The sequence below is a fragment of the Camelina sativa genome, chromosome 11 (assembly GCF_030686135.1).
Source record: "Camelina sativa cultivar CO46 ecotype springtype chromosome 11, ASM3068613v1".
Lineage (NCBI taxonomy): Eukaryota > Viridiplantae > Streptophyta > Magnoliopsida > Brassicales > Brassicaceae > Camelina > Camelina sativa.
In genome coordinates, this window is record NC_141890.1 from 9226473 (window position 1) to 9250789 (window position 24317).

Below are 24317 nucleotides of genomic sequence, written 5' to 3' on the forward strand. Positions count from 1 at the left end.
ATTGACTGACCAAGTGAGGACTCATATAAAATTCCAAAGTCTACGTTAGAAAAATTCAATAATATGATTAGTCAATTTCGTACAGCGCAAGAAATTGTCAAATTGACATTGAATTCCCTGAGTCGTACATAAAAAATTTATATATTCCAAGATTGGTGGATTTGATTCATACATCAAAAACACACAAAGGGAAAAGAATAAAATGGTCAAGTTATCAGTAATCTTGTGGTTTGTGCTCGTGAGCTTTTGTCATGTCGTCTCTGCACGTATATGTCTCGAAGGATCTGGTTTTTTCACACCCAATGATACATACGACTTAAACCGTCGAGCCTTGCTATCTTCTCTTCCTTCTAAAGTCATAGCTAATGACGACTTCTACTACACGACAACGACCGGGGAATATCCAAACAGAGCATACGGTCTAGGGATGTGTGTCCCAGGTACGGATGCACACACTTGTTCTGATTGTATCATCACTTCGACTACTATATTGTTTCATAATTGTACTAATCAGAGAGAAGCTGTAGACTGGAGAATGGATAGTAGAACAGTTTGTCTTGTACGCTACTCAAACCTACTTTTATGGATCCCTCGGTATGGAGAGTCTGCAGAGTGATAACTTTACTAGAGATCTCGAAGCTAACTCGACGGATTTAGATATCACATGGGAAGCTATGATGACTGATGTGATAGAACAAGCTTCCTCTTTGTATTATGCGGCCCGAATACGAAAGCTTGAGTCGACTGACTCACCCATTTACGGTTTAGGGCAATGTAGTAAAGACTTATCTCTTAAAAACTGCACCCGGTGTCTACAACAAAACGTGATTGAATATAAGTCGTGTTGCAGTGGGAGACAAGGAGGCATTATTTCTAGGCCAAGCTATTTCATTCGATGGGAGATTTATCCGTTCTTGGGACTTTTCGATAGTGTTCCTCCTCATCGAAAAGGTCAGACCATGTGTCCATGTGTTGCAATCCTTGTTGTGGTCAGGTCATATGATTATAACCATATCTAACTATGTTTTGAAGCTATATCTGCTCTGTTCGTTGGGTTCGTACAGATGGCAGAAACATTTCCACAGGAACTATTGTGGCAGTTGTCGTTGTTCCCATGTTCTTGCTTGCTATAGGATTTGTTCTTTGGAAGAGGATAAAACCTACAAAGCAAAGAAAACTGAAAGTGAGTTTCCTCATGTTTTGGTAACATAAGTTGAGGGTTAAAACACTCCCAAAATGTAGATCTTCAATCAGTTTTTTTTGTCTCTTTCTCTGTTTCTCTCCGGTATAAATACTATATATGCATGCTTTTGTTCTGCAGCTGCGGATGATATTACAACTTCAGGTTCGCTTCAATTTGAGTTTAAAGAAATTGAAGCTGCCACAAGTAATTTTCATAGTATTAACAAGCTTGGTCATGGTGGCTTTGGTGAAGTTTACAAGGTATATAAGTTTGTCTCTAGTACTTTTTTTTTGTGTTAGATAGAAAAGAAAAAACATTTTCTGACAATGATGTGAAGATCACAGGGAACGTTTCCGGATGGAACAGAAGTTGCTGTGAAAAGGTTGTCTAAAACGTCGGGACAAGGTGAAGAAGAGTTCAAGAACGAGGTGTTTCTTGTAGCAAAGCTTTAACATAGAAATCTTGTTAGGCTTCTCGGGTATTCTGTCAAAGGAGATGAAAAGATATTAGTCTACGAGTTTTTGCCCAACAAAAATCTCGACCACTTCCTCTTTGGTAAGAAAAGAAACAAATAATAGGGCTCATATTCTCTAAGACCTTAGTTCTGGATCTCATTAGTCTAATTGTTTGGTATATAGGATTTGTGTGCAGACCCGATTAAGAAGGGTCAACTGGATTGGACAAGACGGTACACCATTATCGAGGGAATCACTCGAGGGATTTTGTATCTTCATCAAGATTCACGGCTCACAATCATACACCGTGACCTCAAAGCCAGTAACATTCTCTTAGATGCTGATATGAACCCAAAAATCGCTGATTTTGGTGTGGCTAGGAATTTCAGAGTGGACCAAACTGAAGCTACCACTGGAAGAGTAGTTGGAACATTGTAAGTTATTGTCCATTTAGTGTTTGTCATTATTGTTGATAAAACTGAAAGTGATATGACTCTGTATTTTGCAGTGGTTACATGCCACCTGAATATGTGACAAATGGGCATTTTTCGACTAAATCTGATGTGTATAGCTTTGGAGTATTGATTCTGGAGATTATTGGTGGGAAAAAGAATAGTAGCTTCAACGAACAAGATGGCTCAATAAGCAACTTGGTTACATATGTTAGTAAATTTCCAATGCCATATCTTAAACTTTTCTAGTTCTCTTAGTAACGATCATGGCTCTCAACATTTAGTTTCTTGATATATGACTTGTATAGGTATGGAGGCTTTGGAACACTGAATCATTGTTGGAACTGGTAGACGCAGCCATGGGGCAGAATTATGATAGAAATGAAGTCATTAGATGCATTCACATCGGGTTGTTATGTGTTCAAGAAAATCCTGCCGATCGTCCAACGATGTCTACAGTATTTCATATGCTCACTAATACTTCAATTACTCTTCATGTGCCTCAACCACCAGGATTTGTCTTTAGGGTCAGATCCAAGCCAAACCCATTAGGTGAGAGATTGCAGCCTGGTCGGTGTACTAGCATGTCTTTTGCTTGTTCTGTATCAATCACGTGTCTTAGTCCTCGCTAAAAGCAGGGCTAATTTTAATATGTATGAAAACAAGATATGCTAAACATCCACATATTATCTGAATTATCTAACATGCTCTGTAATGATTCTCTGTTTGGCATTCTCCATAACCTTTAGTGTGTCATCATAATCTTACTAGGAAGTAATCAATTGAGCTTCAAAGTTTATATATTTTTTTAGTTTAATCCTTGATTGCTCTTGGTGTTGGTCAGAACATGTGATGCCAAAGCCACAAGCTAAAATTACAGAGACAATTTCTATGCTTTTTATTTATGGAGAAATTTATCAAATACGGTCTGGCTAGTTTTATGTGTTTTCATTCAGATATGTAGAAGACATACTAAATGAGGAAAAATATGCTAGTTCATATATCAACCGGCCGACTCTAATCCCTCAGATAGTGGATCCAGTTCACGCCTGCTTTGCGGGAAAAAGCCCGGTGTGCGAGGTGCTGGCATAGTGATTGTGTTACTGGTGAGCATCATGATAATGGTTGCTAACGTTGGACGGTCTTCTGGATTTTCTTGAACACATAAAAGCGCGATATGGATACATCTGGTGACTTCATTACTCTGATAGTTCCTCCCAATGGACGGATCCACCAGCTTTAGTTGCAAGCCATTTCTCCAAAGCTTCCAAGCCTAACACAATGAACAATTAATTAACACTGAAGATGCTTGGTCAAATGTTTAGAGTTAATAAGAATGCAAATAGTTTAAGGTCTTCATGCCTACAAAGGTGACCAAGTTGCCAGCAGTAGTAGTTTCATCGATCTGGTAGAGGTTACTATTCCTCTTTCCGCTTATAATCTCAAGAATTAAGATTCCAAAGCTATAAACGTCAGACTTCATGGAGAATTTGCCATGCACGGCATACTCGGGAGACATGTAAATGCTGAAAACGTACAAATCACGTTAAAGAAATAGAGCTGGGATTAACGATATTCAGTTTTATCGGTTATTATATATGAGCAGAACTTACAAGGTTTCAGCTACCCAGTTCGTATTGCCTCGACTTTCCTCCATTCCAAAAATTGTGGCCATTCCAAAATCTGAAATTTTTGGGTTCATGTCGGCATCCAAGAGAATGTTGCTGGCTTTGAAGTCACGGTATATGATTGTGAGCTGTGGATCTTGATGAAGATGTAGAATCCCTTGAGCAATCCCTCCAATAATCTTGTATCGCTGAGTCCAGTCTAGCTCACCTTGCTTCTCAGGATCTGTACATCTCCACGTAAAACCAATTTTATTCTTAAGCTGTACGTAGAAGGGTCATTTGAATAAGCAAATTGTTTAAGGAAACTGTACCGAATAAAAAATAGTCAAGGCTTTTGTTGGGAACAAATTCGTAGATCAAAAACTTTTCCTCTCCTTCCAAACAGAAGCCAAGAAGCCTAACCAGACTCCTATGTTGAATTTTTGATACATGAACAACCTCATTCTTGAACTTTTTTGTGTCTTGTCCTGACACTTTCGAGAGCTTCTTCACAACAACTTCTGTTCCATTTGAAAACTTACCCTACATAGTAATTGAAATTATCAGTAACTTAGCCTATATATCTATTTAACTTACCAAATTTGGCATACAGATATAGCTTTCATACCTTGTAAACTTGGCCAAATCCACCTTGGCCGAGCTTATTACTCTTCGAAAACTTATTCGTTGCAGCTTCAATTGTCTTAAAATCGTATTGCAATGAACTTGTAGTTGAAACATCACTATCAGCTGCAAGGAAAGGGTGTATTAGTAATGCTTCCTCGCTTCATCTCTTGGCTAAGAGACACCATTATATGCTTATAATGAAAAATACCAATTAAAAGCATAAATCATTTAAAAACTGACATTCAGATTCAATTCCTTGCAATGGCTTTCTCCTCCAGCAAAGGAAAAATCCTAAAACAAAAAGTATCAAGACGATAACAACTGCTGGAACAGTAATCCCCACTACAATTTCAGCTGAAACTCCTATGCTATCTGCTCATGACATAGAAGTTTGAATCTATTTCAGTTTTTCTTAAAGTCAAAATGTTTATTCTGTTACATACTTACCATTATTTGTCATAACTTTGCAAGGACTTACTAATGTCTGGCGTCTTGGCCGGGTCACCAGCGGAAGGTGGTTGTGGCGCAGTCAGAGGACGTCTCATCGGAGGAGGAGCTGGAGTCAAAGCAATGTTACCAAAAGCCTTTGAAAATGTAAACAACTGCCACCGGAAAAAACAGATTGGTCTCATAACATAGCCTCCTGTATTATTTCCACAGCATGACTGGTAGTTCATCATGCTTAGTCGCAAACAGTTGTCACAATCACTCGGGGATATATCTGGCGTGCATTGCATCAGCGCGTATATATTCTGGAATTGTGTCAAGTTTGCAAAATCAACTTTGTAATAATTACTACTAGACCATGGTGTGCTGCTTGCTGTGGAAGCAGCAAGAATCATACGAAGTGTTAATCCTTCCCAAGTTGTCTTGAACTCTGTTAGATTTGAGGCGATGGTTGCAGTGTTTAAGACCAAATACTGATCAATTTCCCAGTAAGCTGCAGATCCTGAGAAAGAAATGTTGGAGTAGCGGACAAGGCACAACGTTGGATCAAGTGCCCAATAATATGCGTCTGTTTGGTTGACGCAGTCCTGTATCAACCAGCCTGCCGCGCCTTTTAGACAATTCGAACAGTCACTTGGAGTTGATCCTGGGATGCACATCCCTAATGCGTAGACTCGATTTGGCTCTTCTCCAATGGAACCGTAGTAGAAACCATCTTGAGACGCGGCATCGGAAGGAAGAGAAGAGAGGATGAGACGGCGATTTGAATCGTATGTACCGTTGGGTATGAAACTCTTACGGTTCTGTATGCATGTTTGTGCTGAAACAGAGGCAACACCAAAGCTCAAGAGGAAAAAACAGAGGATTGCTAAGAAACTCCTCTGCTTCATTTTGCCTTAAGAGATTTTAGCTGTAACATATGTCTTAGTAATCACGCATGTATCTGTTTCTAACCCGTTTAGTTTAAACTAATAATCCACCAAACTGATACGTGGTCCCCAAACCTCCATAGTGGGCAGCAAAAGTCAATAATGTTTGAAATTTCAAATATGGACCAATAAAATGACGAGTCACTTCGTTTACTTATTATGGGTGCATGAAAACAACTACGACACATTTAGGTCATTAGGTGTCATATATTCCGAATGAAGTTATACTACTTTCCTTGGCATTTATAAGACAATAATAGATTGTAAACAATTGTTAATGCAAAATTTAAAATGTATCTCTGAATCGCCGATAACAAAAAACGAACATGTGGTTATTGTAGCTTGTCACTAATGACAACAAAACGAATCATCAAATGTATTTGTCCTTTTTTTTTTCGTTAGTCGCACATTGTTATCTCTTGTTGCTGTCATCTACTGCTGACTCTAGCAGCAATGAAACGATTAGAACCACAAAAATTACTAGAACTCAGCTAGTTGGAAGGGGACCAGATGAGTATTGGGCTAATTCGTCGTGTTATTTTTTCAACTAATGCGTCAGTGTCATTAGTTTCGCAAATAAACCGATATTGATTCGAATGATGTATCTGCGAAGATTAGTTTCCGATGAGTCAAATACTTTTGAAACGGGGTTACAAGACAAATAAACGTATAGTGGATTGAGAGGAAGAGAAGAATGAGACTTACACGTGGTCATATCATATTCATTTTAGTGAATATTCAAAACATATTCATATTCTGCACAGCTGCCCATGAGAGATGCTTTTGAGAATACAATCCTCTGCAAGAGTTAAATCTTTCAGGATTAGAGGTTACAAACAAGACAATCAAAGACACGATGCAAAAGAAGAAGATGGTCGACTTGCCAGCCGTCTTCTGGTTTTTGCTACTGCTCATAAGCTCATGTGCTGTCTCTACACCAACCTGCATTAAGAGATCTGATTTTTTCAAAGCCAATGGTCGTTACGAGAAAAACCTCCGAGCCATGCTATTGTCTCTGCCTAACCGTGTCACGGCTAATGAATGCTTCTACAAGACTCCGTTCCAGCCCGGTCCAGACATAGCATATGGTCTAGGGATGTGTAGCCGAGGTACTACAACACAGGCTTGTTCTGAATGTATCAAGAGTGTGTCTGATAACTTACTACAGACATGTCCTAACCAGACAGAAGCTATAGACTGGAGTTATAGAGACTCGGTTTGTTTGGTACGCTACTCAAACCACATGATTCACGGATCGTTTGATTATGGATTTTTGTGGTCAGATTATAAGGAGTATAAAGATATCCCAGCCAACTTGACGGAGTTTAAAACTACCTGGCAGACTTTGATGCGTCGTGTGATAAACAAGGTTGATATGTTGTTGTACGCCAACAGCACACAAGAGCTTGGGTCGTCCCCATTCCCAACAATATATGCAATCGCACAATGCAATAAAGACCTAACCCTATCGACCTGCAATGAATGTCTACAACAGTTTCTGGATAATAATAGGTCATGCTGCCGTGGGATACAAGGAGGCTATATTGCGAGGACGAGCTGTTTCATGCAATGGGATCTACATCCACTTCCGCAATTATTCGGGAATCTGCTAACACCTCCTGAATTATCTAACGGTCAAACCATCACAACTAAGAAAGGTACGAATTGAAGCCTTCATTTTAAAGTTTGTCTGCTCTGTTTCTAGGTTGGGTATCGACTGTTTCTTTGTGTTTGCGTTTGTTTTTTTTTTCTTTTTCTTTTTTCATATGCATACAATCATAAAACGAAATAATAACCTCCTGTTATGTTTAATTAGCGCTTGTGTTTTCCGTTTGCATAAAATATTATGTGAAAATCTTTGTTCACCTAATCAAATTACTACTGGCATGTACTCTTTCGTGCAGATGGCAAAAATTTATCTACAGGAAGTATTGTGGCAATTTCAGTTGTTTCCATCGCCGTGATCACTATACTGCTTACTCTTGGATTTGTTGTTTTTAGGAGGAAAAAAGCTTACCAAGCGTCTGCAAGTGCAAGTGAGTTTTCAGTGATCACTATACTGCTTATTTTCAAAATATTATGAGCTTAAGGAAAAATCATTTCCATCAGTTTTATTCGACGTCTATCTTCTGTGAGTTGTTTTCTTATTCTCTGTTGCTTTTCTAGATGGTTATTTATCTGTTCCAAGGAGACCGAGGAGGACTTACGGTACTGCATTGCCACATGATGGTAAAAATACTAATCGACGAGTTTGAGATGTTAATGTCCCTTGGAAACTGTACAGCATAACACTATTATGTATGCTATCGTTGTGCAGCTGCGGATGATATTACAACGTCTTCAAGTTCACTTCGATTTGATTTTAGAGCAATTAAAGCTGCAACAAGTAACTTTCATAAGAGTAACAAGCTTGGTCATGGTGGATTTGGTTCAGTTTACAAGGCATGATGTTCTTAAATTTTCTCAACTACTTGATTGTCTGATAAACTCATGGTCCTAATTCTGATAGTAATTAAAGGTCATAACAAATGAGTAGGGTATGTTTCCGAATGGAACAGAAGTTGCTGCAAAGAGACTATCTAAAACATCAGATCAAGGTGAGAAAGAGTTCAAGAACGAGGTGCTTCTTGTAGCAAAGCTACAACATAGAAATCTTGTTAGACTTCTCGGGTTTTCGGCTGAAGGAGAAGAGAAGATACTAGTTTACGAGTTTGTTCCCAACAAAAGTCTCGATCATTTCCTTTTCGGTAAGAGACAAATGACATATAGACTAATATTCTGTGAAACCTCATTTATCTCTTAGTCTAATGTGTAATATGTGCAGACCCGATAAAGAGGGTTCAACTGGATTGGGCAAGACGACACAACATTATTGAGGGAATCACTCGAGGAATTCTCTATCTTCATCAAGATTCACGGCTTACAATCATACACCGTGACCTCAAAGCAAGCAACATTCTCTTAGACACGGAGATGAATCCAAAAATAGCTGATTTTGGTATGGCTAGAAACTTCAGAGTTAATCAAACTGAAGCAAATACAGGAAGAGTAGTTGGCACATTGTAAGTAACTGGCATTTATATATTACCTGAAAGTTGATAGTCCCTTTATTGTTGGCGGGAAATCGAAGATTGATATGCGGTGTATTTTACAGCGGTTACATGCCACCTGAGTATGTAGCAAATGGGCAGTTCTCGACGAAATCTGATGTGTATAGCTTTGGAGTATTGATTCTGGAAATTATTGGTGGCAAGAAGAATAGTAGTTTCCATAGGATAGATGGTTCAATAAGCAACTTGGTCACACATGTGAGTATTATTAAACCGCAAATGCAATCTCAAATATTTATTTCTCCTTTCAACAGTGATCATGGCTCTTTACATCAGTTTATTGACAAATGAATAAATAGGTTTGGAGGCTTCGGAACAATGCATCATTGTTGGAACTCGTAGATCCAGCCATTGGGGAGAACTATGATAAGGATGAAGTCATTAGATGCATCCACATAGGGTTATTATGCGTTCAAGAAAATCCAGGAGACCGTCCAAGCATGTCTACAATATTTCGAATGCTCACTAATGCTTCAATTACTCTACCTGTGCCTCAACCACCTGGATTTTTCTTTAGGGAAAGAACCGAGCCGAACCCATTAGTCGAGAGATTACTGCCTGGTCCGTCTACTAGCATGTCTTTTACTTGTTCAGTCGATGATGCCTCGATCACGAGTGTTAGACCTCGTTAAAATTGAGGCTAATGAATAACATATACATTTTTTTCATAAGCCCAAAAACACAATACTCTCTGTCTCTCTATTTGAGAATAAATGTGGTTTAGACACTTTTCATGCACATTAAAAAAAATACTAAAATACTAAAAGTTATACGAGGGTGGTCTTCAGGCTTGGTTTGCTTCAAGGGAACTAGGCTAAAACTGTAGTAGTTTTTCTATAAAAACTTTTCAAACTTCTGTTGCACTTGATGTAAAAACGCTATTTTTTCTTTGAGTCTAATTTAACATTATATTCAAAAAAAAAAGTTATATAGAAACTTTTTTCTAAATAAATTTTCTATAACACAAAAAAAAATAATTAAATTCAGTATTATTTTTCTTCAATCGAGTGTTATACTGAGTATTTTATGTCATGCAAAAGAAATATAAAATGACCTTATTTTGAAGTAAATATGCAAAAAATTATTAAATTCAGTATTATTTTTCTTCATAAAGTTGAGTTGCACCTACAGACGCTTTAAGATTTAAGTTATTACTTGGGAAGGAAGAAAAAAAATAATTGAGCTATTATTGCTTGTTGTTGCAATTGATTTATCAGGTTTTCATGGGGAGGCCATATCCAAGTCTCTCATAGCTTGGAAATATTTTTTTCTTTTGCCTTAGTTGACCTCAACTGAGTTATCTGTGACTTCTCTTAATCTCATGACAATTAGACTTATTCCTTGTTGTATTGATGATGCTTCGATCTTAGATCCTTGTTAAAAGGAAACCAAACTTTAAACCAGATTATCATTTTCTTACAATCCGGGCACATAAAGAAAATAAACAATGTAACAAGTTTAATTAGACGAGTTTTTGTTCACTGTATATTATAATAGTCTAGAATCATGTATATCATGTTTAGATTTATGAATAGTTTTGTCTTCAACGAGGAGCTAGACGAGTAATGGAAGCTTCGTCGACTGAACAGAGACCAAACGTATCCATAGATGCACCTGCTCGTTCTGCTTGTTCATGCTTGCTTCGGAAGAGAAATCCAGGTGGTCTAGGCACGACCAGAGGGATGGAGCTAGTAGTGAGGATTTGGACGATCGTTGACATAGTTGGACGATCTTCAACATCTTCTTGAATACAGAGTAAAGCGATATGGATGCATCTGGTAATTTCGCTTATTTGATAGTTATCTCCAAAAGACGGATCCACAAGCTCTAATGGCGCCCCATTCCTCCATAGTCTCCAAGTCTATTGAACATTATAACAATAAGAACTTATATCGTACGAAAAGCACAAAAAAAGTTGGAAGTCTTAAGGGTGTATACTCACATATGTAACCAAATTTCCAGCATTACCATCCATTTGATACAGGCTACTGTTCTTCTTGCCGCTTATAATTTCAAGAACTAATACGCCAAAGCTATAAACATCTGATTTCATTGAGAATTGGCCGTACATGGCATATTCAGGGGACATGTAACCACTGAAACAATGCTTATATTGTTGAGTTAATATACATGCATATTACAGTGTATAGAGGCAATAATGGCAAGAGAAAAAAAAACTTACTAGGTTCCAACTACTTTTCTCGTATTGGCTTCTATTTGATCCATTTCGAAAATTCTGGCCATTCCAAAATCTGCAACTTTGGGGTTCATATCAGCGTCCAAGAGGATGTTACCCGCTTTGAGGTCACGATGTATGATTGTGAGTCGTGAATCTTGATGAGATATAGAATTCCTCTAGCAATTCCGCCTATGATCTTGTATCGTATGGTCCAGTCGAGTTGGCTCTGCATTGTAGAGTCTTCACAATTGACAATTAAAATGTTATGAACAAAGAATGGCATGCAGTTTTTAAAACATATCTTTAGGCCAAATATCAAAGTTAACTGACCAAAGAGGAAGTAATCAAGACTTTTGTTGGGCACAAATTCGTAGACAAGTATTTTCTCATCTCCTTCTAAACAATAACCAAGTAGCTTTACCAAATTTCTATGCTGGAGCTTTGCAACAACAACAACTTCGTTTTCGAACTCTCTTTCACCTTGTCCTGATGTCTTCGATAGCCTCTTCACCGCAACTTGTACTCCACTAGGAAATGTACCCTACAAGAGTAATTTATTGTTAAATATGGGAAGGCTGCAAGTTAGTATTCGTAACATTTGAAAAAAAGATAATTAAGGACTGGAGTTTGCTCAGCTCCTTACAATAGGGAATGAGAATGAATTGTCTATGATGGTAAAGAAAGATTATAAGGTTGTTACACTTGATGCTCAAAGTATGTGTGTTTGAGTTGGTTTACACACAGGGGAAACAGAGTATTTACATGATTATTCAAGTGGTGAAACATAAAAAAAGTTATTGTGGTTTTGGTTCGAAACAACTCATGTTAAGAGTTTTTCAAACACCTCACCACTCTCTCGGTTTCCAGTATCAAGCATTACACCATTTTCTTCAGATCAAAATAGAGAGAGTGTGAGGTACTTGACAATGGTTCACACAACTCAGAACATTTCCAAGGTTTAAACACTAAACTACTAATAGATAAATAGCTACAGTGGAATCCCTATGCAATGGTAATAGTACCTTGTAAACTTCACCAAATCCACCTTCACCAAGCTTGTTACTCTGCGAGAATTTATTTGTTGCTGCCTCTATCACCTTGAAATCAAACTGAAGTGACCCTGCTGTTGTAAGATCATCCCTGTCTGTAGAAACAATTTCAACAGCCGAATTAAGATAAGAAACAAAGTAGAATAATCACTGGACCTAAGAAAACGATATAATTTATACCTCCAGCTAGTGGTTTTGTCTCATAAATCGTCCTTTTTCTCTTATCCCGGAAACAAAAAACAGCTATGATTAGAAGAAAAAGGACGGTGACTGGAACAACAACAGCGATAACTATGACAGAGGAGTTTCCACCTGTATTGACATATATTACATATAGTTTGTATTAGATCACCACATATCAACCCTTGTTTTAGCATATCTTAGAATGTCTCAAAAACAAAGTTGTGCTTAAAGATTTAACTGAAAAGAGAATGGCCAGACCAGGTCGTGGTGGTTGAGAAGGAGACGAAGCCGGTGGAAGGGCTGATATTGGTGGTGTTTCAATTGCGCTTTCGTTGTAGAAAGGGTAAACCTCGTACCTTGCATTACAACTCGGATAATTAAATCTTGCTCCGATTTGATAAAGAGGTATTTTATCAATGGAACTTTGCAAAGAGCTTAAGCAGTCTTGTCTTGTAAGATCCGGAGTGCACTGAAGTAACCCGTATACTGTCTGGAATTCGGTTAAATAGATCTTTATCGTACTGAATTTTCTAGAACTGTTGGCTGCTTCGAGGGCAGCTCGGTTCTCTAGAACTGTTCATGATAGACGACATCAAACCTACAAACTGGTCTGTTTGATTTTGATTAGAAGAAATATCCGTCGTACGTAACGGTCGATAGAATATTCTTGTGAGAGTATCTGAGAATGCACTCCTCGTAATAGAACACAGCTTCTCTCTCATTTGGACACTGTTTTAAGGATTCGCTAACGGAGTAGGCGACGCAGCTACGGCAAACTTCCGCCGACACGTCTCCGCGGCAGAGGAAAAGTCCTGTGACCTTGTCAGGAGCTTGTCCCGCCGTGGCGGTTCGGAAACTAGGGTATTGAGATTGGTGAAGTAAGTGTCGTTTCTAGTGAAAGTTTTCGTGTTTGAACAATCACGATTCAGGTAAAAAGGGTTTTAAGCAGAGGCTTTGAAGATAGTGAGGAAAAATAAAAGGAAAAGGAAGATGAAAGAGGCGCGAGAAGATATGGTTGGTTTTCTTCGATTGGTGTTTATCATCGCTAAGAATCCGATGATATCTGAAATAAGGAAATTGATTTTTGTTTTCTCTGTGATAGATTTAGCGTGAAATAGAGCGTTTTGTTTTTACGAGTAACGAGGAAAAATCAAAGTCATGGACTCAAGGTAAACGGTCTTTTGTAAGAAAGCTCGTGTTGCTATAGACAAGAAATCAAAGCAGGACTTTGATTCGGGAAAAGTGTTACATCAATTATTAATCTCCTCTAAATGCACAAGCCACAATCTAATGACTATCGTTTATAGCATTTGAGGGACTAAGACACTAGGAATGCATAAAATTTTCTAAGTAAATAAAAATTGGGGTTTTAAACTAACAACCTAAGATGCAAATAAAATACAAAAACCAAAAGCAATTAATTAACCTAAACAAGTTTCTAAGCTAAACAATAACCCATAAATATAAAGCAATAACAAAATCAATAACAAGAATGTAATTTATGAAAGTCAACAAAAAAATCAAAGGAAAAAAATGCAAAGATGATACGCCTTTGGGTTAAGGTTATTCATTTGGGTGATCAGATTCTAATCTAAAATGTTAATACAATCAATATTTGCTAATCCGTTGGCCTTACATCATAATCTAGACTAACCATTTGCATGATATTAATCCTTTCATTAATCATCAACAACTTCCATTCACAATCAAATTATCAATAAGCATTAATTCCAAGCCCAACTAACCACCTAGCAACCTCATCATTTTTTATCGGCTAGAAATGCTAAGTACTCACTAACTTAATTCTACCGGGAATTTTATCGAACACCTTCTAGACGTGAAACTTCCTCTGATCTAGACTAGCTCAATCAAGACTAATCTAGCACGAAGAACACCCTTGAGAGTAAGGATCTACAAAAATTAAGTCATAGGCATCACAAAGCATCACTTAGTCACCCTAATCTACTTAGGCCTTGTTCGTTTGACGAACTAGACGCATATATGGATACAATATCAAGATGCAGTATCTGGATGTAACATCTAAATGATGTTCATTTTTGTTTTTGGTTCATGCGTCTAGAAATTGTATATCTATGCAGTTATTTTTCTTTTGTAATTTGATATTTGTAAAATGACCAAAAAACTCTTTATTTTGTGTTGAAGATGTTTTAGTAGTTTTAGTTATGATTTTAGCTAAATAATTTTCATATTAAATTTAAATAAACATTTAATAAACGTTTTAAAATGAAATTATCTTGTTTTAATGGGAAAATGAGATTTTGCGATTTTGGCGGGAAACGAGATTTTGTGGTTTTTGAAGGAAATGTAATTTTAATTTTTTTGGCGAAAAAAAGTAATTTTGGATGAAGCAGAAGTTGGTGTGAAGAGGTTTTATAAAAAGTCTGGACAAGGTGAAGAAGAGTTCAAGAACGAGGTGTTTCTTGTAGCAAAGCTTCAATATACAAAACTTGTTAGGCTTCTCGGGTATTCTCTCAAAGGAGATGAAAAGATTTTAGTCTACGAGTTTTTTTTAAGGAAAGGCTAACATTGGCACGAGGTTGCCATGGCATGCTCGGTGTGTAACTACCACCGGAGGAGGTAGAACCGAAGCCGGACACCTGGAATTGAGAACACCTTCGCGCACTATGACCAAAGACACCACAAAGTTGGCAACGACCTTAGTAGCCACGGCCTTGAGATCCTCGAGCGTGATGTTGTTGACCTCGAGAGGCATAGCGGTTGGAGGAACGAGGGGTGTTATTATTACCATGGCTCTTGTAAAACGCAACATTAGCAGTAACAGGAACGAGCGACGAGATGGAACCTTGGGAGAGGAGATTCAACTCATAGTTGATCAACTTTTCATGCAACATTGTTAAAGATGGAGGTGTGTCACGTCCATCAATTTGATCAATCACCGGTTTGTAATCTTCTGGAAGTCCGGCTAGAATATAATCAATTTGCTCTTCAGGTTCATAAGGTTTTCCAAGAAGAGCAAGCTGATCAAAACGAGTAACGAAGCCTTGAATGTATTCATCGATCGTACGAGAGCCCTTCTTCCAGGTGAGGATCTGTTCACGGATCTGCTTAATGTGGCCCCAACTTGGACGAGCATAGGTAGAGGAGAGAAGACTCCAGATCTAAGCAGAGGTGGTGGTTTTAGACAAGACCGGTTGAACCTCAACCGAAATTGCACCCAACAGGGTAGAGTAAATGAGTTGATCTTGTCGCTCCCAGATCAATTGGTGACAGCTTGTCCTGTGGAAAAGTTGTTAAAAGGGTGGGGACCAGGGTTCGAGGAACGCCTGGCGCACCGATAACCTACTGTGGATTTGGATGAGTAATTCCATTTGCCACAGTGAGGGGTTATGATCGATGCCCTGCAGGGACAGCTTTGGGCCTATAGAGACAAGCTAGCAGTGAAGCTAGTGGGGTCCACAGGACCAGTTGTTACAAACTCTCCTATATTTTTGTCCAACAAAAGTCTCGACCATTCTCATTGGTAAAATAACAAATGATAAGGGTGTCTAAGCACTCACTAACTTAATTCATATGAGTGAAGCCTTTCTCTTACGAATATTTCTATTTAGCTATTTAGGATTATTTCTATTTTTCTTATTTCCTTTTCTCTTAGGGTTTTACTTTAGGATTGATTATATATAGAGATGAAGTCTAGGTTGTAAGACTCATCCAAGCAATTGAGAGCTTTGGAGGTTTCAATCGGATTAGGCCGAGGGAAGAAACCTTAGTTCTCTTTGGAGAGTTTTACTCTTGCTACGTTATTGTTCTGTTTCTATCCTATTATAATAAAGGGTTATTGATATTACTTTTGGTTTTGGGATTCTATCTCTAACAATTGGTCCAATCTAAAGACAAACGACCTGAAGAATGGCACAGACACGTTTGGATGAGTTAGAGAAGAATCAGAATACTTTCTCTAAGAATCTTCAAACTTTAGAAAAGAATCAGGAGGTTTTGTCTTCAAAGATCGATGGGCTATATGCCAAATTTGATGAGATGCAAATCCTTTTTAAGCAATTCATGCAAGGTTCTGGTCAAAAGAGTGGGGTTACCTCCGACTCGCACGACCTCTCGTCAGCTTCTACAGTTAAAAGTAACTCTATGGAGCAGAAAGTTACGATGGAAGCTTCTCAAGACGATAACCTCTGTGTGGTGCGGCAAGTCGAGATTCCGAGTTTCAACGGTGAAGATCCACTTGGGTGGTTGGCACAAGCTGAGCAATAGTTCTCACTTCAAGGCACACATCCTGATAAGAAAGTAACTATCGCCTTCATGGTAATGGTAGGCGATGCGCTGCACTGGTTACAGTGGCTTCGCCAGCAAAGTCCAACACTGTCTTGGGTACAGCTTAAGACAGAATTGATGGAACAGTTTGGAGGAGACATTACAGCATCTCCGTTCAAACAATTAGCAGCCCTTCAACAAACAAGTTCAGTAGATGAGTTTGTCACTGAATTTCTTGCTCGAGCAGCTCAAATTCCTTCTCTAGATCCACACCTTCAGTTGGGGTTATTTCTCAACGGACTCAAAGAGGAGATTCGTGTGAAATTTCGTCCATACGATGTTAGAGAATTACGAACAGCAATTCGTGTTTCACGGTCTATTGAAAAAGAGCTGGATTTTTACTATGGGGACAAAGGCAAACCACCTGATAAGGCAGTTAGGCGATTTAAAGAGAGTTTTGGGACTCCTAATCATTCCCTACGAACCCTTGATCATGAGAAACAAGTTGTGTTAACACAAACATCTTCTTAGGTTGGTTCAAGCAGCAACATTTATAGGCCAAGGGGTACACGTCAATATTCACACCAAGAGTATCTCGACATGAAGGCGAGAGGATTATGTTTCCGCTGCAAGCAACCCTACTCCCCTCAACATGATTGTCCCTATAAGTCTCTTAGAGCTTTGATGTTGGCAGAGGATGAAACAATTATAGATGGCGAGATAATGCCTTTATAAGGGCAAGTCAGATTTGAATCCAGCCTTGAGGACAAGGCTGTTTTGGAGCGGTCGGCAATGTTACGAATATTTCTATTTAGCTATTTAGGATTATTTCTATTTTTCTTATTTCCTTTTCTCTTAGGGTTTTGCTTTAGGATTGATTATATATAGAGATGAAGTCTAGGTTGTAAGACTCATCCAAGCAATTGAGAGCTTTGGAGGTTTCAATCGGATTAGGCCGAGGTAAGAGAACTTAGTTCTCTTTGGAGAGTTTTACTCTTGCTACGTTATTGTTCTGTTTCTATCCTATTATAATAAAGGGTTATTGATATTACTTTTGGTTTTGGGATTCTATCTCTAACACTTTCACACAAGCATTGTTAGAACAGAGAGGCAAAACGTGTCTAAGAGAAACTTTTGAAGAGCTCATTACAAAGGATTGCACCTAGAATGTAAGGAAAGTCCCGACGTCAATATCATAGTGTGTGAGTAATCCGAGGCTTCATGACTTCACCTCGTGATTCCTTATTCTGTTTTGATGCCTTGATCACTGAGATAAATCCTTGTTTAAGGAAACCAAAATGTAAAACATAGTATCATTTACTACATGCTGGGCACACAAAGAAAATAAACAGTTTGATTTACACGAATCTTTGTTCATAGTCCAAGCTTAATAGTCTAGAATCATATAGCACAACTTAATTTTAGTGAATATAGTTTTGTCTTCAACGAGGGGCAACACTAGTAATGGAAGCATCATCGATTGAACACGGAGCAAGCCTATCCACAGATGTAGCAACTTCTCTTATTTGTTCCTGCCTACCCCGAAAGAAAAATCCAGGTTGTTTAGGCACGGCGAGAGCTATTGAGCTAGTAGTGAGCATTTGGACGATTGCTGACATAGTTGGACGATGTTCAACATCTTCTTGAACACAAAGTAAAGCGATATGGATACACCTAGTAATTTCATTTATTTGATAGCTATCTCCAAAGGATGGATCCACAAGCTCTAACGGCGACCCATTGCTCCATAATCTCCAAGTCTATTAAACATTCAACATTTTCATAATATATACTCTGGTCAAATCAAAGAAAGCATTAGAAAAAAAATTAAAGTTTTAAGGCTCATACTCACATATGTAACCAAGTTACCAACACTACCATCCATTTGATAGAGAGTACTGTTCTTCATGCCGCTTATAATCTCAAGAACTAAGACCCCAAAACTATATACATCTGATTTCATGGAGAAGTGGCCGTACATTGCATACTCATGAGACATGTATCCACTGCCACAATTCTTAATTTTGAGTTGATTGAAACTTATTACGGTCTATAGATCAAATAAATGGCAAGGATCAATACTTACTAAGTTCCAACAACTCTTCTTGTATTGGCTTCCGTTTGGTCCATCCCAAAAATTCTCGCCATTCCAAAATCTGCAACTTTCGGGTTCATATCAGCGTCCAAGAGGATGTTGCCCGCTTTGAGGTCACGGTGGATAATTGTGAGTCGTGAATCTTGGTGAAGATAAAGAATTCCTCTAGCAATTCCTCCAATGATCTTGTACCGTCTTGTCCAGTCAAGTTGGATCTGCATTCTAGAGTCTACACAAATCGTACGTACTTAATGTTAGTAACGAAGGGTGGCATGCAATTTAGAAATTATATCTTAGGCGGCTAAGTATTGAATTTAACAGACCAAAGAGGAAGTAATCGAGGCTTTTGTTGGCCACAAACTCATATACAAGTATCTTTTCCTCTCCTTCCAAACAATATCCTAGAAGTTTGACCAAATTGCGGTGTTGAAGCTTTGCCACAACAATAACTTCGTTTTCGAACTCTCTTTCACCTTGCCCTGATGTCTTCGATAGCCTTTTCACCGCAACTTGTACTCCACTAGGAAATGTACCCTGTAAGAGTAGTTTATTTTTAAAAGGATTCATAAGTATAAGAGTTAGGTTTAAAATTATCATGAAAATGAAGAAGTACTCAAATGCAATTATGTCAGTTTGTTTTGTTCGACAACGCGATTATAAAAAGATTATAAAACAGAGTATTCTGGGGGAGGTCCTCATTTGTATTGTGGTGAAACATACACGTTACTGTGGTTTTGAGCCTAAACAAACAATGTAAAGAATTTGTCAAAAACTTCACCTCTCTTGGTTACAAATGTTAAGCCTACATGATGTGTTTTGACTTAAACTGAGAGAATGGTAAGGTGTTTGGCAACGATTTACACAACATAGAAAACGTTTCCAGAGATTCAAATTGTAGATAAACACCTTATACAATGGTAAAATAATACCTTGTAGACTTGGCCGAATCCACCTTGACCGAGTTTTTTACTTTCCGAAAAATTATCTGTGGCTGCCTCAATTGCCCTAAAATCAAATTGAAGTGAGCCTGCACTCTTAATATCATCCCCATCTGTAGAAATTACCACAGAAGCTTAAATTCAGATAAGAACACAACTGAATATTCATTCTAGATGAGAAGATAATCATTGGAGTCTACCTCCAGCTAGTGGTTCTGTCTCATGAATCATCCTCTTTCTCTTAGTCCGGAAACAAAAAACAGCTATGAAAAGAAGAAAAAGGACGGTGATTGGAATAACAACAGCGATAACTATGACAGATGAGTTTCCACCTTCTCCTGTATTGACATACATAGTCTGTATCAGATCATCAAATATAAACCTTTTATTTTAGCATAACTTTGAAAATTTGAAAAATAAGGTTTTGCTGAAACATGTAATTAATCATAGGAAAGTAGAATGTTCAGACCAGGTCGTGGTGAGGATATTGAAATCGGCGGTGATGGTGGAGAAGGAGCTGTACCAGGTGGAAGGGCTGATATTGGTAGTGTTTTAATGCCGGTTTCGTTGTAAAACGCATAAAGCTCGTACCTTGTAATACAATTCGGATTAAAAAGTCTTGCTCCAATTCGGCCAAAAGACATTCGACCGACCAAACGTAGCAAACAGCTCATGCAGTCCCGTCTTGTAAGATCAGGAGTGCACTGAAGCAGCCCGTAAAAAGTCTGCAATGTGTTCAATTCGGTCTTTATCGCACATAATTTTCTAGAACTTTTGGCTGCTTCGGTGGCAGCTCGGCTCATCGTGGAGGACACCGAAGCTATGAACCGTTCTATTTGATTTTGATTATAAGAAATATTATTCGGGTTTTGCATGAATACATATCCGTCGTACGTAAGGGTCGATAGAATATTCCTGTGAGAGTATCTGAGCATACACTCTTCGTAATAGAGCACAACCTCTCTCTCATACGGACACCAAGTTAAGGTTTCGTTAACGGCAAAGGTGACGCAGCTACGACATACTTCCGCCGACCCGTCTCCGCGACAGAGGAAAAGTCCTGTGACCTTGTCGGGGGCTTGTCCCGCCGTGGCGGTTCGGAAACCGGTGGAGTAAGAGGCGTTACGGGAAGAGAGAGAGGACAAAAGGGTTTTGAGATTGGTGAAGTAAGTGCTGTTCCTTGAATATGTTGTCGTATTTGGACAAAAACGACCTAGGTAATTAGGATTTTGAGCAGAAGCTTTGAAGCTAGTGAGAACTGAGAACAGGAAAAGGGAGATGAAAGATACCAAAGAAGACATGGTTCGACTTCCTTGAGATTTGAGTTTCACATGATGGAGCTTTCTCATTTATAAACAGAATAGTTTTCTTGTCTCTCTGATTAACGTGAAGTAGACGATGGTTTATGACGACCATAAGTAGGAAGTCAAAAAGTCAAAAGTAAACGATTTTTTTACTTCATTTTTATTAAACAACATAACTTTTTTGTGGGGAAAAGGCCATGTTAAAATTAAGTTGAATTTCGATGAAAAAATTAGGTATTTGATTAAATGACGATTTACATAATCACTTATTGAATGTAACAATGTACTTAAGTAATTAAAGGGATTTTTGATGTACTAAGACAAGTGAAATGGCACTTGGCTTAGTTGGAGCCAACACAACGCCACATATGTAGTACAGGTTGAAAAGTTTACGGGACGTTTGCAGCGGGAAGACATCTCCAGTGAATTGGCTGAGGGACCTGATTAGATGGTGGAATCTCTGTCGGATCGCGGCGGTCGCCTTGAGCGTAGTATTCATAGACCGGTCCATAGATTGTCCGGCCATAGGACGATTCTGGGGCGTTACAACGGTGATATCAAACCCAAAAGTTAATACTCTTTCTATTTCACAAAGAACGTTATTTTAGACTTTTTCTTTCACAATGAATGTCACTTTACATTTCCAATGTGATTTTTAAATAGGTTGCAATGGAAACGGATTCGTGGAAACGAAACGTTTCAGAAACGGAAAACGATAATCTTCTAAAATGAAAAAATGAAAACGTTTTGGAAACGTATGTATACCTGGATATATATATATATATATATATATATATATAAATATACATAATAAAACATCAAACATAAAACCTATATCAATAAAAATATTTGAAACAACATAAATTCAAAACATAAACTTTAAATAGTTGAATTAAAACACTAATAATATTATATATTTATATGTATTATGAATATATATTTTCAAATTATTTTATTTATTAAGTTTCTAAGCTAAAAAAAAGTCTCCGTCGTGTTTCCAAAACAAAAACGAAGTTTCCATCGTGTTTCCAAACAGAGATTTTTAGGAATCGTGTTTTCGTGGCTTGTTTTCGTGTTTCCACGAGTTTCTATTTCTGAAACGTTTCGGAAACGTGAAACAGACCTTAAAAAAAGTTTACATGCAACATAGATTTTTAACATCAAATTTTTTATTCTACTCTTACCCCGAAGCTCTTTTTATTAAATTTAAATAATTAATTACTCGTTCAATATATAAAGATATGTATGTATAATTTAATTTTTTTAATTTGGGTGCAATTTGTCAAAACAACACTTTGTAAAATAAAGTAATTTTTTCTGGACCTCTAAAGTCTAAACCAAAAGAGTTTAGTGGAAGCTTGGCTTCAAAAGTTAAGAGATTTAATAAATTTGTAAGGTTTGTTTTTTAGAAACCTTAGTTATTATTAAGGGATCGTGCGTTTCTCAAATTTGTGTTTTATTAAAAAATTGTAAAAACAATGACATCTCAACAAAAAATAAAATCACCGGAAACTAAAAATTTTGAATAACAAGAAGTTTTGTGTTGAATATACCAAAGAAGACATGGTTCGACTTCCTTGAGATTTGAGTTTCACATGATGGAGCTCTCTCATTTATAAACAGAATAGTTTTCTTGTCATTCTCTCTCTCTAATTAACGTGAAGTAGACGATGGTTTGTGACCATAAGTAAGAAGTCAAAAAAGTCAAAGTAAACGATTTTTTTTTTCTTTTTCATTTTTATTAAACAGCAAAAATTTTTTGGGGAAAATACCATCTTAAAATTAACTTGCATTTGGATTAAAAAATTAGTTATTTGATCAAATGATTTACATAATCACTTGTTGAGCGTAAAGAGACACCTTCACAAACACTCTAGCCTGTACAAAGAATAATTCTCCTTATTAATGTTAGGAAACTCTATCTATATATATGACTGAGTTGCCTTTGAAAACCAAACCCCCTTATAACAATCCATTTTCTGCCGGACATACTAATTTGATCCCAAGTTTCTATTGAAAACTTAAATATGTACCATTTTACAGTTTACAGACTTTACAACATAAGACTAAAGAGAAACTCACAGTGCTTCTTATTTTTGGAGAAATAAATCAGGAAAAATACTTAGGTTCACCCCTAGGGGTGAACCTTTGTATTTATCCTCTCTCCTCTCAATCAATTAAAATATTCTATCTAATATTTTATTAAAAAAATAAATCAAAATTAAATTAAAAAGAAAAATAAATTAAGGAAACAAATTCTGTATTTTTTTATTTTAAAGAAAGTTAAATATTAGCTTGGTTTAGATTTTATAATTAAAACGAAATTATATGTCGGTTTGGGTTTACAAATGAGGTGGTTAGAGTTTATATTTTACAATTATAACAAAATTATATGTCGATTTGAGTTTACAAATGGTTAGAGTTAGATTTTACAATTAGAACAAAATTATATGTCGGTTTGGGTTTACCAATGAGATGGTTAGGGTTTAGATTTTACAATTATAACGAAATTATATATCGGTTTGGATTTATAAAAGAGCGGTTTAAGTTTCTAATTTAATAATGTATACAGATTTTATTACCTTATTTTATAAAGGGTGAACCAAGGGGTGAACCCAAATATTGTCCATAAATCAGTTATGGTATGATCACACTTTTGTGTGTGTTTCACGAATTCACCACACGTAGTTTGCTGAAGCTGTTGTTAAGATATAAAGAGTCATTAAATAAATCACCCAATTGACCCTGAGCACCATGAGATTCAGAAATAGAGACACTTTTTCCATTATGAATTTCTTTTTCCTTGAGAAGCCAGCTGGTCACGCATTCTTGTCCACTTGATATTATTTTCATAATAATTTTTGCTCATGGAACTTTTGCTTTTCTTCTGACACGGGACAAACATACATGTTTCCTCTTAGCTTTAACATTTAGGATCTAGAGGTCAGCTCTTTCTCTTCAAGCTTCAGAAAAACTCAGATCTTTAGAAAACCCAGTTCATCAAGAATCCCAGATCTTTAGAAAACCCAAATCTTCAGAAACCCATATATGCTTAACAGACTCCCTTTTAATCCGCTCCTGTTATAAGAACTACAACCACTTGACAAAAATCCGCCGACAGAAATGTTCCACCACATAACTTGAACTTTCTGACTTCCATTAGAAGTTTCGGCAGAACATGCTTCTAGGGTGCGTATGCTTCTTCTTATTACCACCTCTTCCTTTTATACCTCTTAGAGTTCTCCACAAACCCTAGGTTCCACAAGCTTCTTCCTATTGACTTTTGGGTAAAAGCTTGTTCTCTTTTTTTTCAGCTTGACCCATGCTTTTGTTCCTATCGTACATATATGACACAAGCATGCTTCTCTGACACAGCCGCTCCACTGCTTGCTGCAACTTGAAGCTTTTCCGCTCTGTTTCACTACACAACCTCTTCACGAGGTTTACCTTGTTTCCAGCTATGTTGCACTACACAACCAGTAAACATTGTCTGCTCTGTTGTACTTCAGGTTTA

General features: G+C 37.4%; 4 protein-coding genes and 1 pseudogene across 8 annotated transcripts; 2 read left to right on the forward strand and 3 right to left on the reverse strand.

Annotated features, from left to right (window-relative positions):
• The first annotated feature begins 202 nt into the window (after positions 1-202).
• On the forward strand, positions 203-2893 carry LOC104722681 (cysteine-rich receptor-like protein kinase 24). Its single transcript, XM_010440886.3, is given in 9 exon segments — positions 203-573; positions 575-951; positions 1065-1151; positions 1154-1183; positions 1322-1443; positions 1528-1738; positions 1835-2072; positions 2147-2300; positions 2399-2893. Coding segments are annotated over 9 exon segments (1914 nt in total). The 3' UTR covers positions 2723-2893.
• A 71-nt stretch (positions 2894-2964) lies between these two features.
• LOC104727803 (cysteine-rich receptor-like protein kinase 22) lies at positions 2965-6499 on the reverse strand. 3 transcript variants are annotated; one of them, XM_019232594.2, is made up of 7 exons: positions 4803-6499; positions 4565-4696; positions 4326-4447; positions 4030-4240; positions 3704-3941; positions 3457-3616; positions 2965-3363 (listed from the first exon to the last, which is right to left on the reverse strand). In XM_019232594.2, the coding sequence occupies exons 1-7, from the start codon at positions 5659-5661 to the stop codon at positions 3094-3096; spliced, it is 1992 nt and encodes a 663-aa protein (XP_019088139.2). In that variant the 5' UTR covers positions 5662-6499; the 3' UTR covers positions 2965-3093. The 3 variants fall into 3 exon arrangements, with proteins under 3 accessions (XP_019088139.2, XP_087331864.1, XP_087331865.1); XM_087475738.1 differs by having other exon boundaries at positions 3453-3616; positions 4803-5716; XM_087475739.1 differs by lacking the exons at positions 2965-3363; positions 3457-3616 and having other exon boundaries at positions 3700-3941; positions 4803-5716.
• On the forward strand, positions 6308-9537 carry LOC104727804 (cysteine-rich receptor-like protein kinase 21). Its single transcript, XM_010446875.3, has 8 exons — positions 6308-7358; positions 7605-7736; positions 7867-7929; positions 8018-8142; positions 8237-8447; positions 8525-8762; positions 8855-9008; positions 9110-9537. The coding sequence occupies exons 1-8, from the start codon at positions 6557-6559 to the stop codon at positions 9440-9442; spliced, it is 2058 nt and encodes a 685-aa protein (XP_010445177.2). The 5' UTR covers positions 6308-6556; the 3' UTR covers positions 9443-9537.
• A 650-nt stretch (positions 9538-10187) lies between these two features.
• On the reverse strand, positions 10188-14991 carry LOC104722683 (cysteine-rich receptor-like protein kinase 19; annotated as a pseudogene). The gene is made up of 8 exons (XR_015571322.1): positions 14809-14991; positions 12480-13112; positions 12219-12350; positions 12012-12133; positions 11320-11530; positions 10993-11229; positions 10753-10906; positions 10188-10671 (listed from the first exon to the last, which is right to left on the reverse strand). The product of XR_015571322.1 is annotated as a cysteine-rich receptor-like protein kinase 19 (transcript).
• Positions 14992-17765: 2774 nt separating this feature from the next.
• Positions 17766-20885, reverse strand: LOC109125161 (putative cysteine-rich receptor-like protein kinase 20). 2 transcript variants are annotated; one of them, XM_019232315.2, is made up of 7 exons: positions 19969-20885; positions 19700-19837; positions 19491-19612; positions 18885-19095; positions 18553-18790; positions 18319-18472; positions 17766-18226 (listed from the first exon to the last, which is right to left on the reverse strand). In XM_019232315.2, the coding sequence occupies exons 1-7, from the start codon at positions 20846-20848 to the stop codon at positions 17909-17911; spliced, it is 2061 nt and encodes a 686-aa protein (XP_019087860.2). In that variant the 5' UTR covers positions 20849-20885; the 3' UTR covers positions 17766-17908. The 2 variants fall into 2 exon arrangements, with proteins under 2 accessions (XP_019087860.2, XP_087331863.1); XM_087475737.1 differs by having other exon boundaries at positions 20023-20833.
• Between the last annotated feature and the right edge of the window lie 3432 nt (positions 20886-24317).

What these genes read in the sequence shown, in the direction of transcription:
- LOC104727803 (XM_019232594.2), bottom strand. Translation starts at nt 5,661, where the DNA reads ATGAAGCAGAGGAGTTTCTTAGCAATCCTCTGTTTTTTCCTCTTGAGC. An exon ending in GGCCAAGACGCCAGACATTA is followed by an intron (nt 4,697 to 4,802) that starts GTAAGTCCTTGC and finishes TGTCATGAGCAG; the next exon opens with ATAGCATAGGAGTTTCAGCT. An exon ending in GCAAGGAATTGAATCTGAAT is followed by an intron (nt 4,448 to 4,564) that starts GTCAGTTTTTAA and finishes CTTTCCTTGCAG; the next exon opens with CTGATAGTGATGTTTCAACT.
- LOC104727804 (XM_010446875.3), top strand. Translation starts at nt 6,557, where the DNA reads ATGCAAAAGAAGAAGATGGTCGACTTGCCAGCCGTCTTCTGGTTTTTG. An exon ending in TACTGCATTGCCACATGATG is followed by an intron (nt 7,930 to 8,017) that starts GTAAAAATACTA and finishes ATCGTTGTGCAG; the next exon opens with CTGCGGATGATATTACAACG. An exon ending in TCTCGATCATTTCCTTTTCG is followed by an intron (nt 8,448 to 8,524) that starts GTAAGAGACAAA and finishes TAATATGTGCAG; the next exon opens with ACCCGATAAAGAGGGTTCAA.
- LOC109125161 (XM_019232315.2), bottom strand. Translation starts at nt 20,848, where the DNA reads ATGAGAAAGCTCCATCATGTGAAACTCAAATCTCAAGGAAGTCGAACC. An exon ending in AATATCCTCACCACGACCTG is followed by an intron (nt 19,838 to 19,968) that starts GTCTGAACATTC and finishes ATGTCAATACAG; the next exon opens with GAGAAGGTGGAAACTCATCT. An exon ending in TTGGTAACTTGGTTACATAT is followed by an intron (nt 18,227 to 18,318) that starts GTGAGTATGAGC and finishes AATGTTTAATAG; the next exon opens with ACTTGGAGATTATGGAGCAA.